The sequence below is a fragment of the Platichthys flesus genome, chromosome 22 (genome assembly GCF_949316205.1).
Source record: "Platichthys flesus chromosome 22, fPlaFle2.1, whole genome shotgun sequence".
In the NCBI taxonomy this organism is placed as follows: domain Eukaryota; kingdom Metazoa; phylum Chordata; class Actinopteri; order Pleuronectiformes; family Pleuronectidae; genus Platichthys; species Platichthys flesus.
The window spans coordinates 910,610-922,967 of record NC_084966.1 but is presented as its reverse complement, the minus strand read 5'-3'; the positions used below and the strand labels follow the sequence as shown (position 1 = coordinate 922,967).

Here is a 12,358-nt window from a genome sequence, read left to right as displayed (position 1 = left end):
GCCTCCTGGAATGCCACTGAGCGGTTTGTGCTCGGGTTGGAGGAGCAGGCGAGGTTTGGCAGGGGGAGGCAGGGCCGGGGGGGGGGGGGGGGGGGTTGATGGTAAGAGGTTGGACGAGCGAGAGAGGTTTGAATATTCCTCGTGTAAACAACGGAGCAGGAGATCTTTGTTTGTGTTTTCCTCTGGATCCACTGCGGTTCTGTTTGACATGCTGAGTGTGTCGCTGCTGCAACTCCACCGCGAGCTCGGAGGGATTTCTGTTTTCTACAGAACAGCCTGGAGACTGGAACACATCACAGAGTGCTCGTCTTCAGACATCACCCGTTAGAGAGCTGCTGTTTCCTCTGGACCATCCCAAACCAGTAGAACCAGTGTATTAGCTGTAGAAAAGCAGGGTTGTGTCTATAGACTGTTTATAAAGATGTAGACTCCTGTTCTGCATTCTGTGTACTGACCAGCAGAGGGCGACTGCACTGGTCTCCCATCTGGATCAGGTCTTTGTTTATTGTTGTAAGAAAAAACAACAAGTGGTGAGTCTGTAGTTCTGTGTCTGTGATATTACTGACCGACCAGTTTGACTCCAATAATAAAAACAAAGGTCAGCTGTTGGTGTCACGACATCATCGCTTATCGCTGCCGTCAGCTGGAGGCAAACAGACCGCTCTCCCAATCAGGCTGGTGCACTTCCTGTGGCTGTGGACGCTCTGGGAGCGGCAGCGGGGGGAAGCGGGACGACTGGGGATCGAGCGGTCCAGGAATCAAACCACAGAGGGTGTGAGGGATGTGAAAAAGAAGGAGGTTGTTCCTGCTGGCGTCGTCCTTTTTTTATCCTCTGTTGTTGTTTCCTTGTTGTTTTTTCTTAAAAATAAAAAGCGCAGCTCTGGTCTCACGCTGCGGTTCTACTTTAGGATCTGATAGATGGTTCCTCACACAGGACGGAACCCGGGGGTGTTCTAGATTCTCTCGCTGCCTCACATCACACGGGTCTGAGCTGTCCCACAGACGGACGGACGGAGGCCTCGTCCAGAAACTCACCGTGTTCACTTTCACTAACTGACTTTAAAGTATATTCATGCACATTCCTAACTCAGAATAAGCCGGGCCTCCTCCTCCTCCTCCTCCTCCTCCTCCTCCTCGAGGTCAAGCGTTTTGCAGCCTGACTTTTAATCCCGGCATCCCGACGTTTTTAATCTGCATCCTAACATGTGTGGATGTGTGACTTTAATTAGACCTCTGGCAAATGACACGCTCCATAAACTGCAGCCCAGAAGCTCTTCAGTCTAACAAGACGCATTTTACCTCCTACTGTAAAACACAGAACTATTTATATCGCTCGGTCCAAAGTTTTTAGTCTCTAAATATACTTTATCCTCAGCGGGCTTCCATTGCTCTCTTTTAAAAGGGTTTGCCGAGGCCGTGCTCCTCCAGAGGTCTTTCTGTTTTCACTCTGCTCTGTCGGCCGAGAGGAGAACGTGCACGGAGCAAAACCACATTCACGGTGAGACGTGCGCGGCAGCGAGGACGAGGAGCGCTCAAGAATGTTGGCACGGAAAAGAGAGAGAGCATCCGAGCATGAAAGTGAAAAAGGTAGAGCAAGAGAGGGAGAGGTGGAGGGTGAGGGAGAATGATGAGACACACAAACACGCACACGTAAACACACACACACATAGACGTTTGCCAAACCTCCTCATTCCTCAGCAGCCGTGCACAGAGGCGAGTCTGTTCCCCGACGCAGGCTCGTCTCCATGGCCCTCAGTGGTATGGACGCAGAGCGGGGGGGCGGCTCCGGCAGACAGGAGGTGTGATGACCGGCTGCTGGCAGGTGACCGATGGCCCAATTTACCTGTCCAGGACACCAACGGGGGGGGCAATTAGATTCTGTGTGTGGAACCGACTGGCTGTCAACTGGTGGAACTGGGGCTAAACCAGTTTGCACCGACTCCCAGACGCAGTTTCCAGGAGCATCAGTGTTCGTGTTAAAGATCAGAAAGAAAGAAGAAACTAACATTCGTCTGGGAAACTTGGAAAAAGAAGCAATTAGTTTGATCTTTTTTTACAAATAACTTTGAGAAAAGCTTCAACAAGGACTTTTTGAGCCCGAATATAAATAAAGTCTCTATGAATAATTAGATATAAGTTATTAAACATGAACATTTCTTTCTAATAACCAACACTTTGTGGCCGTTAATTTGATTTTGTCAGTGAACACGTTTAACTTTGCAGAGGGGCCTGAACCTTGAGGAGGTGAAGTTAACGTCACAATGAGTTATTGACAAATATGAAACTCATGGCTTCCTCTTCTTCTTCTTCTTCTTCTTCTTCTTCTTCTTCTTCCTCTTCTTCTTCCTCTTCTTCTTCTTCTTTTCCATTATTACATTACATATCATCTGGCTGATGCTTTTGTCCAAAGCGACTTACAATTAGTACACTCAACATTCATGAGGGGCCATTTAGGGATTCAGTAGCTTGCCAAGGACACTTTGGCATGCAGATGGGGAAGAGTGGGAATTGAACCGGCAACCTTCTTGTTGGAGATCGACCACTCTACCCCCTAGGACACACCGCCCCCTCCTTCTTCTTCTTCTCCTTCTTCTTCTTCTTCTTCTTCTTGGTGAGGCAGAGGGGAGAGAGAGGGCGGGATTCAGTTACTGTCTGCCCCCGGATGGCTCTTGCTCTCTCGTTTTGGGTACCGGAATCATAACGAGCCCCAAGCCACTTTCTTGGCCTTATATAGCGTGTTTCAAAACTTCTTGGCAGTTGACGGGAGGAAGCGGAGCCAGCAGAATAAAGCCTGGATCCCGGTGCAGTCCGCAGGCTGCACACACACACACACACACACAGACACACACACACACAGAGCAGTTCAGTAGCTCTCTGGCACACGCTGGGATTACTGCTGTTGTTTTGAGTGTGAGAGGAAGAGGAGGAGGAGGAGGAGGAGGAGGAGGAGGAAGGCGTCTGTTTTTGGTGCTCCCTCTCTTGCCCTCTCTCTCTCCTGGAGGGGGGTCCGAGGGCAGTGAGAATGCAGAGGTAGAGAGAAGACCGAGGGGGAGAGAGCTGAGGAGAAGTGGCACCGGGCTGCAGGTAGGAGCAGAGCTTCACATCTCACTTTGTGCATTTCTAATTCTTCGAGCCGCTCCGTGACTTCCCAGTGTTTGTTTGTGCGAAGGGGATTTTCAGATGTCATTTCAGCTGCTTGTCTCTGCGTGCTGAGGAGGTGGGTTAGTCCTCCGTCATGGGAGCGCTGCTGCGTGGAGCGGTTTTTCCGTGACCCGGCGAGCAGTGATTTGTGGCGGGAGCGTCGCAGCGACCGGGCGACATGTGTTTTCTCTCCCGGTCGTGACCCGTGTCTGCTCCAGCATCACAGGAGATAAAGAAGAGCAGCTGCTTCGTCTTCTTCCTCCGCTTCTCTCTCTCTCACACTCCTTCTCTCCGACACCTTGGAGAGGGGATAATGGCGGTCGTTCACCTCTGACCTCCAGCCAACAGCAGGACGGGGGTAAACACGAGCGGTCAGGAGGTCGCGGCTCTTGTGTGTCCCGTCTCCAGCTGAAGAGTCAAAACAGCAAAAGGAATGAAGCTTCAAATGTCAACAATTTTCTTTTTACCTCATTTTTTCTGGATGGTTTTGGGGTTTTATTCCAAGACGTGACCCGACTCTCCCGCCGTGACATCACGCTCTTCATAAGCCTCATGGGAAACCGCTCAGCCACTTTCTCCAGCTTGTCAGAAACCCTGTTTAACGGCCAGACGAGCTCTAACTCATGTCTCCCTGGTGTCTCGTGACCTGCTGACGCTCTGGATCCATCCCTCTTCAGCTATTAGTCTGCTCCATCTGTCATTCATAACAAACCCGTCTCCTTCTGTGCACTTCATCTCTCCACACGTCGGACCAGTGGCAGAAACTCCTCTTTCCTCTCACCTGGTTGAATTTGAGGATGTTCTGTCGGCTCCTTCACGAGAAGAGAACTCAAACTCTGAGCTGGTGAAGTGTTAAAAAAGCGAGGATGGCATTTAACTCGCAACCACACAAGAGGCCAACGCCTGGATTGGTCGAGCCTGAACCTCACTGTGAACTTATTCCTGTCAATAAGAGGCCGGCGGCTGCAGACGAGGAGCAAAGAGCCGGTTCAGATGAAGAGAACAACTGTTTCCCTGGAACATGTGTTGTTGGTCCATGTCTTCTAAGCTTCTTCATGGTGTGTGGACCAAGTGGAGGGGGTTCTCGTGATGACCCTTCCTCAGGAGGTTGAGGAGGTCGATTCTTCACCAGGAAGTCCGTCGCTCTGCTGATATCACGACCCAGAAACAACATTCAAAGAGCTTCACACAGTGTTGTCCATGTTGTGAGGAAACTCTGATTGTGTTACCGTGAGCTGGTTAGTGGAAGCAGCTGGCAGGCGGCGGGTTCTAGTTCCAAGAACAACTCTTTAGATGTTTTGTTTGTACACAGAAAGTTCTTCACATCCTGTTTGTCCCACGGCCTCTGAAGCAGCAGAGGGACGTTCAGGGTCCCACCCAGACGGACAGTGGACAAATTGAGACTGGGAGACGGCTGCTCACAAACCAGTGTCCAGCGTCTGTCCTCTGGTCTGAAGATGTTGAATCATGACATTGAATATCTGACTCTTTGCTTTTGTTGTGTTTTGTAATTATGTTCTTATTCCTCCCTGATTTAAATCTGTCCCTCGCATATTGGTTCACCGGCTCACTGGATTTATTCAGCCTCCCAGTAAAAACAAAACCCAGCTGATTATTAAACCCCAGTTTGAGCTTCAGTCCTTATTTGGAAAGTGAGGAATTAACTCACTTTCCAAAGCGCGGCTGTGGGCGGGAGGAGTGTTGGAGGAGTTCAGAGTGTGGTTGGACCAGAGAGTTATTTACCAGTGACATGATTCATACACGTGTGTGAGATATGTTTCTGTTTCACCAAGAAGCCGAAACAGAACCAGTGAATGAATCAGAGTGTGTGAGCAGCCGGTCGTCTTCCTCCTCGTCAGACGCATGGTGGGGGGGGTGAAGTGTGAAGTAACCTGCAGTGATCAGCTCGCTGGCTCCAGACTCTGTGATGTCGTGCAGCTGAAATCATTAACGCTGATCCTGGCTCAGTGGAACTCACCTGAGACGTTTGACCCCGTCTCTTCACCCCCTAATGAGGCCTCTCGGCTGGGTACAGATTGCAGCGGGGCCCCCTGCGGTGACTTGCTTGACTCCTTGTTCTGGCTCAGTGGCTCCTGAGACGCCCCTCGTGACCTGATGAGATTATAAACTCGCTGATTTAAAAAGCTAAACCGGCCGTGAGTCCCTTTGTTTCTGTCGCTGCTGGTTTTTCTTTGTGGTCTGACAGTCACTGGGCTGGGGAGTGATCGGGGGGGACGCCATGCCGAGGTCAAAGAGAAGGTCAGCGTTTGTTTTGTTTAAGAAGCTGGACTTTGACGGATCAGAAACAAATATCAGAGCTGGATCTTCTCTAACAGAAGAAGCTGCACAAACAGTCACCCAAGGATGGGTCTCAGGTGCTCCTCTGGCCCGGTGCTGAGGCGTGTGGCGGCGTGTGGCGGCGTGTGGCGGCGTGTGGCGGCGGCCTCTCAGAGACGCCTCCACGTTTATGCGTCTGAGCGTCTGGAGCTCCTGTGAATCCTGCGTTAGTCCGGCTCTGCAGCTGCAGCCTCCATATATGGCTGAAGTCGGGGGATGTTGTTGTCTGGCCTGGCTGCACAGCGATGTGTCGGGGATTTCACTGAGACACGGCGTGTGGAGGAATGTCAGATTAAGACGGTGGCGTGTGTGTTAGATCTCCGCTGCCTCGTGTGACTCATATGTTCTTAGAGGGATAAACTCAGATTCACACGGATGCTGCTGCTCCTCTGGATGTGAAGTGGCCACTGTGACTCCTACCTTGAGATTGATACTGGACCTCCTGTCAGCCGTGAATCCAGGAGGAGGCCCCGGGGCCACTGGGGTGTTAGAGCAGTGAAGAGCAAACCAGGAACCTCATTGTCGGGTTTTAGCTGCGTTGCTAAAGAGCACATCAACTGGAGCAGAAGAGAAATTATAAATATTCTCTCATGATGAAGACGAGCTGAATGAGCCTTTTCCTTCCTGAATCCACTTCCCATTCACTTTCCAAACGACCAACAACTTTTTCAGATGCTGCACTTTTCAGTTAACAGGGATCAGGGACGGAGCCACATAAATCTGCTCCGTGAAATCTCCGTTGACATCGTCTCTCCCTGCACGCGGCCTCGAGGAGGATCCGACTCCAGTCCTGAAAAAGTTACCATTTAAATTCAGATTTGCAGATCAACACAGAAGCAACATGCCTCATGCACGACTCAGTATCTTTACACCCTCTCACACGTCATGCTGCACGAGGTGGGACCTGGTTCTCATCCCACCGGGACACACTTCACAACGATCACATTACAAAGTCAATGATTGTTTTCTGGAGCAAACGAATCACTTCCTTCCCTTCCCTGCGTCTGCTGCCGCTGATAGCGCTCGCTCTCGTGCTCACGGCTCGTAAACATCCATCGGCTCCACAACAAACACGCCTCATGCACACGTATGCATGTGGCGTGGAAGTAAATACAATCAAGTGGAAGTCGGTCAGTTTGCAGAGGGCGACTGTTTACACATGGTAACGAGTGATGTGTGCTGGAGAGGCTGATGCAGACTATTAGGAGCCTGTGAGCAGAACTAAATTCTCCTGTGATACCCTGACTGCTATTTAAAGAAGCTGCATTGCAACACAAGGAAGTCAATACCGCTCTCATTATGAGGTGATATTATAATTAGGGGACAAGTGATACTGTTGCTGGGAGGTTCTGGAAACAGGTACCGGCCCGGAGCTCTGGTTCCACAGCACCTGTGTGGCACCGAGCTGCTCCTGCTGGGAAGGCTCCGGGAAAAACAGGTTGTGCGGAGACAGGAAGTCGTTAAACACGACAAACAGAGTTTAGCTTCTCTTCCAGCTTCAGCTTGAGACTGTTTGGCTATTTATCGATTTGTCCCATTTTCAAGATGATGAATGATTCTTCTCATCAGCCTGGACTCATGTAGGTCGTCTAGACAGACTGTGATTGGTTGTTGACGCAGGGACCATGTGAGAATTGTTGTGTCAGGTGTGTTGAAGGTGCATGTTGCGTCACAGAGCAGGTCCTCACCCCCATCACCCCCCCACCCACCTGGAATGCGTCGCCCTGTCTGTCTCACTGTGAACTGTGAAGTCCAATAGTGAATTGCTTTCTGCATAGGAACCAGTTTCCAGTGAAGTCAGAGTCAAAAGTGATTTCTGGCCCTGACATGTTTTCCCACGCTGAGGGGCGGTCAGATGAGGCGGGGGGGGGGGGGGGGTTCTGTGCTGCTGGGGGAGATTTGGAGAATATTCAGGAATTCAGGGGGAAACTTCCAAAGACGTCTCTGCTGCTCTTTCAACCCGTCGCCCTGAAGAGTCTCTAGATTTCAGTGGAGCTTCTAGTTCACCACAGATTTCAGTTCAGATCAAACGGAGGTTCAGTTCAGTTCAGGAGGTTTTTCTTCTCTGGTCTCATCTCTGTCTCGTCTTCACCAGGTCACCACATCATGTCAGACCACGACCAACTATGAGGTGGTGAGTAAACCCCGTGCACGCCTGTGTGTGTGTGTGTATGTGTGTGTGTGTGTGGCATGTGTGTGAATGTGAGCACAAATGAGGCGGTAAAGGAAACTCTTCATGATCCCGTTGACCCCTGAGAGCCCTGTCGTAACGCTGAGAGGCTTCCTGGAACTATGGTGGAAGCACACACACACACACACACACACACAGACAGACACACATACTGGGAGCACTGGGAGGTCAAAGGTCAGACGCTGTAACCATAACAGCTTACTGTGTTTCCTCTAAATCCCAACAGAGCAAACGAGAGTTTTCAGCGTGGTGATGATAATGATGATGAAAATTTAACCAAATCCAGAAAATAGACTCTACCCTCGTCTCAAACGCACCCAGATTCCCTTGAGCAAGGCACCTCCCTCACAACGATGACCTAACATTATACTGACGGTGATGTGTTGATCAGAGTTTGTTTGTTTATATGTTTTCACCACCGGTTCTGATGAAAGGACCAAACCAGGAACCTTCCTCGTCCACAGGAACGACTCATTGACTTTGGACTCGTGTGTTGTAGCTGAGACGCTGCACTCACTCGTGTGTTTGTTTGTGTGTGGGTGTGTGACGGAGAAAGTGTGAATGGATCCGGGTGAATAGAAGGAGTGTGGTGTGTCAGAGAGAGAGAGAGAGAGAGAGGTGTGTCAGAGAGTCTCTCGCCCTCCGTCCCATCCTGTCACTCACTGTGGGAGAAACACTGAGTAACTGACTGTGTCTTCTCTCTGCAGCCTCCCACTCCTCAGCTGCAGTTAAAGCATGTAGATACACCGGTAAGTGACCCCCCCCCCCCCCCCCCCCCCCCCCCTCACTGTTCACAACCAGGAGACATGCTTTAAAATGCTGCTGCTGTTATTGCAACAAAGCGCTGGAATAACAATCATCCACATACGTTTGTTTTGACTCGTTATCTCCATATTCACCATCGTCCATTCACCGTTGTGGTGAGAAAAACACGACAGGAAGTGACAGTGACTCTGTTGATGTCACCAGAATAAATTACAGCCGCCTTCACTCCTTCATTATTTTCAATTAAAGGCTGTCAGAGCTCACGACAGCACCAGGGGGCAGCACCGTGCAGAACATGAGAGCTGACCAATCAGAGCCTGAGTTTCAGATGACAACTTAACATTTCAAGTTTTAATATTTGATTTAAGACAAACGATCAACAATAGAAAGTTCCCCGACATATTAATTGATGATAAATCAATCTTTATTATTATTTTAGTGACACAATGTGTTCGGTGGCATGCTTGCTCCACACAGAGAGAAGTTTCTGTGGCGTCTGTTCTCACCAGTTCACCGAAGCCTCGTCTGTGCCAAGCGCAACGTGCACGTGAAAGCTCGCCACCGCTAAACCATCAAGAGCTTCCAGGAAAATAAGAGAGGAGAGATCTAATGCTCAAAGTAAACAGTTTATTCAAGGAGCCGTCAGAGAGAGAAGAACACGCTGGCTTGTTTCAGATGTTTGTAGATCCTAAACGTCTCTGTGCCGTGGAACCAGGAGCTGCAGAGTTTCAGGAGATGAAAGCAGACTTTCCTCTCTGAGTCACGAGGCTCGGTGTTTGCGTCAGTCGTCATCTGGATGTTTAGACGTGTGATGACTCACATGTAGTCAGATCATAAACACAGATCTGTGTGTATGTGCTGCGGCTTGGAGATGAATTCACATTCTGTACGTTCACACACGAGCGAACTGGAGAGACCATGATGGGATGAAGAGGGAACAGAATGTGGAGCATTTAGAAATAATCAAAAGAATAATGAGAGAACTTCATAAACCTAAAGATACATCAATTCAGTTTAAAAATCACAGGCAGTATAATATGAATTATATGTTATCTCCAGGAAGCAGATGATTCTTCCTTTCCTTGGCGTTGATATTAGTTGCATCATCATATCATGTTGCTTTCACTTCAGTTTCTCTTTTCTGCCGTGCTCTTCATCATGTTGGGGTTTTTCCATACATGTGTGTGTGTGTGTGTGTCTCTGTGTGTGTGTGTCTGTGTGTGCGTGTTCTTTTGGTTGGAGTCCACATAGGATGTATTCACAGTGGTTTCAAGTCTAAACGCCCCATCGTGACCATAATTGAGTCAATGTGGGGGCTCTTTGGGGTCTTCCAAGTGCATTCTGGCTCGGGGGGGGGGGGGGGGGGGGGCAGAGTGACGACATTCACCCGATTGCACAACAGTGGTCACGACAAACTGCTTTCTTGTAGAAATGATCAGAGAACTATTACAATAGTTGTTTTTAGTCCATATTTTACACTTTGGTCCCTTTTGAGGATAATTCAGGTCAGACACTTTTATACTGTTCATCTACGTCCTGGATACAAACACATGGGAGGAGAGAGAAGAGACCAGAGGAACGGAGGAGTAATAACTGGAGATAATGACCCTGAGGGAGGAGTGGTCCCAGAGAACAGACAGGAGGAGGGAGGAGAGAAAACAGGAGAAGCTCGAGGGAGGAAGGAGGCGAGCGAGGAGGCATCATCCGGTGACATCATGGTTCACGGAGCGAGGGAAACAGATTTTCTCACGGAGGGAACTCCTCGTCTCAGAGCTCGTGAGCCAGGTCCCGAGGAAACATGGATCCTGAACTTCTGAAACAGACTGAGCTGTAGTTTGTTATTGATAGAGTTTGAAGTTGAGAGGAAACATGCCTCTGAGTTTGTCTCAGCTGCGTTCAGCCTGGAGGTGGAGCTCTGGGCACCTGTCTATCAAGGTAGGACCCCCCCCCCCACACACACACACACAGGAAGTACAAGCTGCTGCTATGGATGTTTTATTTAATATTGTTATAATAATAACACTAAAACATATGTTGAATAATGTGTAAAACCAGGATTGACCTTAGTTTCCAGCTCAGACAACACACTGAGGTGATTTGTTCTAAACCAGTCGTCCACCTGGTTTTCACGCGGTGCTTCCAGTTCCCATGATGCAACAGGACAACAGATTGTCCCTGTGATGTCACACGTCCTGCAGCCGCGTGTGAGCAGACGCTTTCACTTAGAAACACCAGCCCAACATCTGGCTCCTGTCAAACCTCTGAGCTCCAGCTCTCAGGGATCAGCCTTAGAGACCTTCTCTCTGTTGAGCCACTGGAGCAGTGAAGCTCCTCTCTGATGAGGTTGTGTTAGAAAACAAAGGATTGTGTGAAGATGAGTTGTGTGGTTTGTCTTTTCGTTCGTCTTCATCAGCTCCTCCTCTTCCTCACAAACTCTTCTCCTCCTCTGCCCATTCATCTTCTTCCTCCTTGTTCATCTTCTCAGCTTTGCTTTTATCACTTCCTCACATCTCCCCTTCCTCCTTCATCTGTTTGTCTTTTATGCATTCTCTTCTTCATCATCTGATTTTACTTCTCTTAATCTTATTTTTTCCTCCTTTTTCCTTTTCCATCCTTCCTCTCTTCTACTGCTTCTTCTTCTTCTTTTCCTCCTTCTCCTCTTCCTCTTTTCTTCCTCTTGCTGTTCTTCTACAGAAACATCTGTTTATTTCTGAGCTCTGACTTTTCCCTGATACTTTTTGTCAGATTGTAATTCAGTTACATCATCATCATTACCAGATGTGGGATACACTTATGAATCATAATCTCCCTCTCCCCCCCCCACCCTCTGTGTGTGTGTGTGTGTGTGTGTGTGTGTGTGTGCGCTCTCTCCAGGGATCTACCAGGTCCTGTAAGAGTGTGGAGATCAGGAGAAAGCAGTCCAGGTAAGACACAGCATGTCGTGATGCATCATATCTGTTCAGTTTATTCAGAATAAATTAAAGTTGTTTTCCTGCAGCAGAAACGTTATGTAAGTTAAATCAAAGGGGGGGGGGGGGTCAGGGCTGGAGGTCCATGTAGTGATGATACGTCCTCCTCTGCCTGTGCAGGAGTCAGAGTGTGGTCCCGGCCATGGAGGACAGCTATGAGGTGGACCTGGTCTACATCACAGAGAGGATCATCTCCGTCTCCTTCCCCGCCGCCGCCGAGGAGCTCAGCTACACCAACCACCTGAAGGAGGTGGCCACCATGCTGCGCTCCAAACATGGAGAACACTACCTGGTGAGAGACGTGATGTTCACAGTCACCACATCCAGAGTTTTCATTTGTGTTGACACTCGTTGCTTCTTTGATTTCAGATGCTCAACCTGAGCGAGCGGAGGAATGACTTAACAAACCTACACCACAAGGTACACACACACACACACAGACACACACACACACGTCTGCCTCATGATACCACACGGGTGAAACCATCTGAATAATCCCCCCCCACCCAGGTCCTGGAGTTCGGTTGGCCTGACCATCACGCACCGGCGCTGGACAAGATCTGCAGCATGTGCAAGGCCATCGACACGTGGCTCAACGGAGACCCACGCAACGTGGTGGTGCTGCACAACAAGGTGGAGCCACCTCCAGAAACATCTCACCACCCTGTGTCTCCTGGGAACATGTGACTGACCACGTTCTCCTTCTGTGTTGCAGGGGAACCGAGGTCGGACGGGGGTGGTGGTGGCAGCGTACATGCACTACAGCAACATATCTGCAAGGTACCAGCCCATGAGCAGAGGCAGCTGAGGCGGGGGGGGGGGGGGGGTTCTCAGCTCAGAGAGAGTAGAAGCTCAGAGGTTCTGTGAGGACGGGAGCATCAGGAGGTCTGAGACCTGAACCACTCATGTGATTATTATGACAGAACACAGAGTTCTGCTGGGTTTGTTTCTCTGG

General features: G+C 49.6%; 1 protein-coding gene across 10 annotated transcripts in view; it reads left to right on the top strand.

Annotated features, from left to right (window-relative positions):
* The window catches only part of tns1a (tensin 1a), a 56,293-nt gene that overhangs the window by 20,134 nt on the left and 23,801 nt on the right, over positions 1–12,358 (top strand). For 9 of the 10 annotated variants that reach the window (XM_062380845.1, XM_062380844.1, XM_062380836.1 and 6 more), the window contains exons 4-10: positions 7,574–7,612; positions 8,377–8,418; positions 11,309–11,358; positions 11,524–11,695; positions 11,773–11,823; positions 11,914–12,036; positions 12,119–12,183. In XM_062380845.1, the coding sequence (XP_062236829.1) occupies positions 7,574–7,612; positions 8,377–8,418; positions 11,309–11,358; positions 11,524–11,695; positions 11,773–11,823; positions 11,914–12,036; positions 12,119–12,183 (542 nt within the window). Of the gene's footprint in view, positions 1–2,992; positions 3,085–7,573; positions 7,613–8,376; positions 8,419–11,308; positions 11,359–11,523; positions 11,696–11,772; positions 11,824–11,913; positions 12,037–12,118; positions 12,184–12,358 lie in introns of those variants that run through there. The other variant, XM_062380843.1, reaches the window with a different exon arrangement.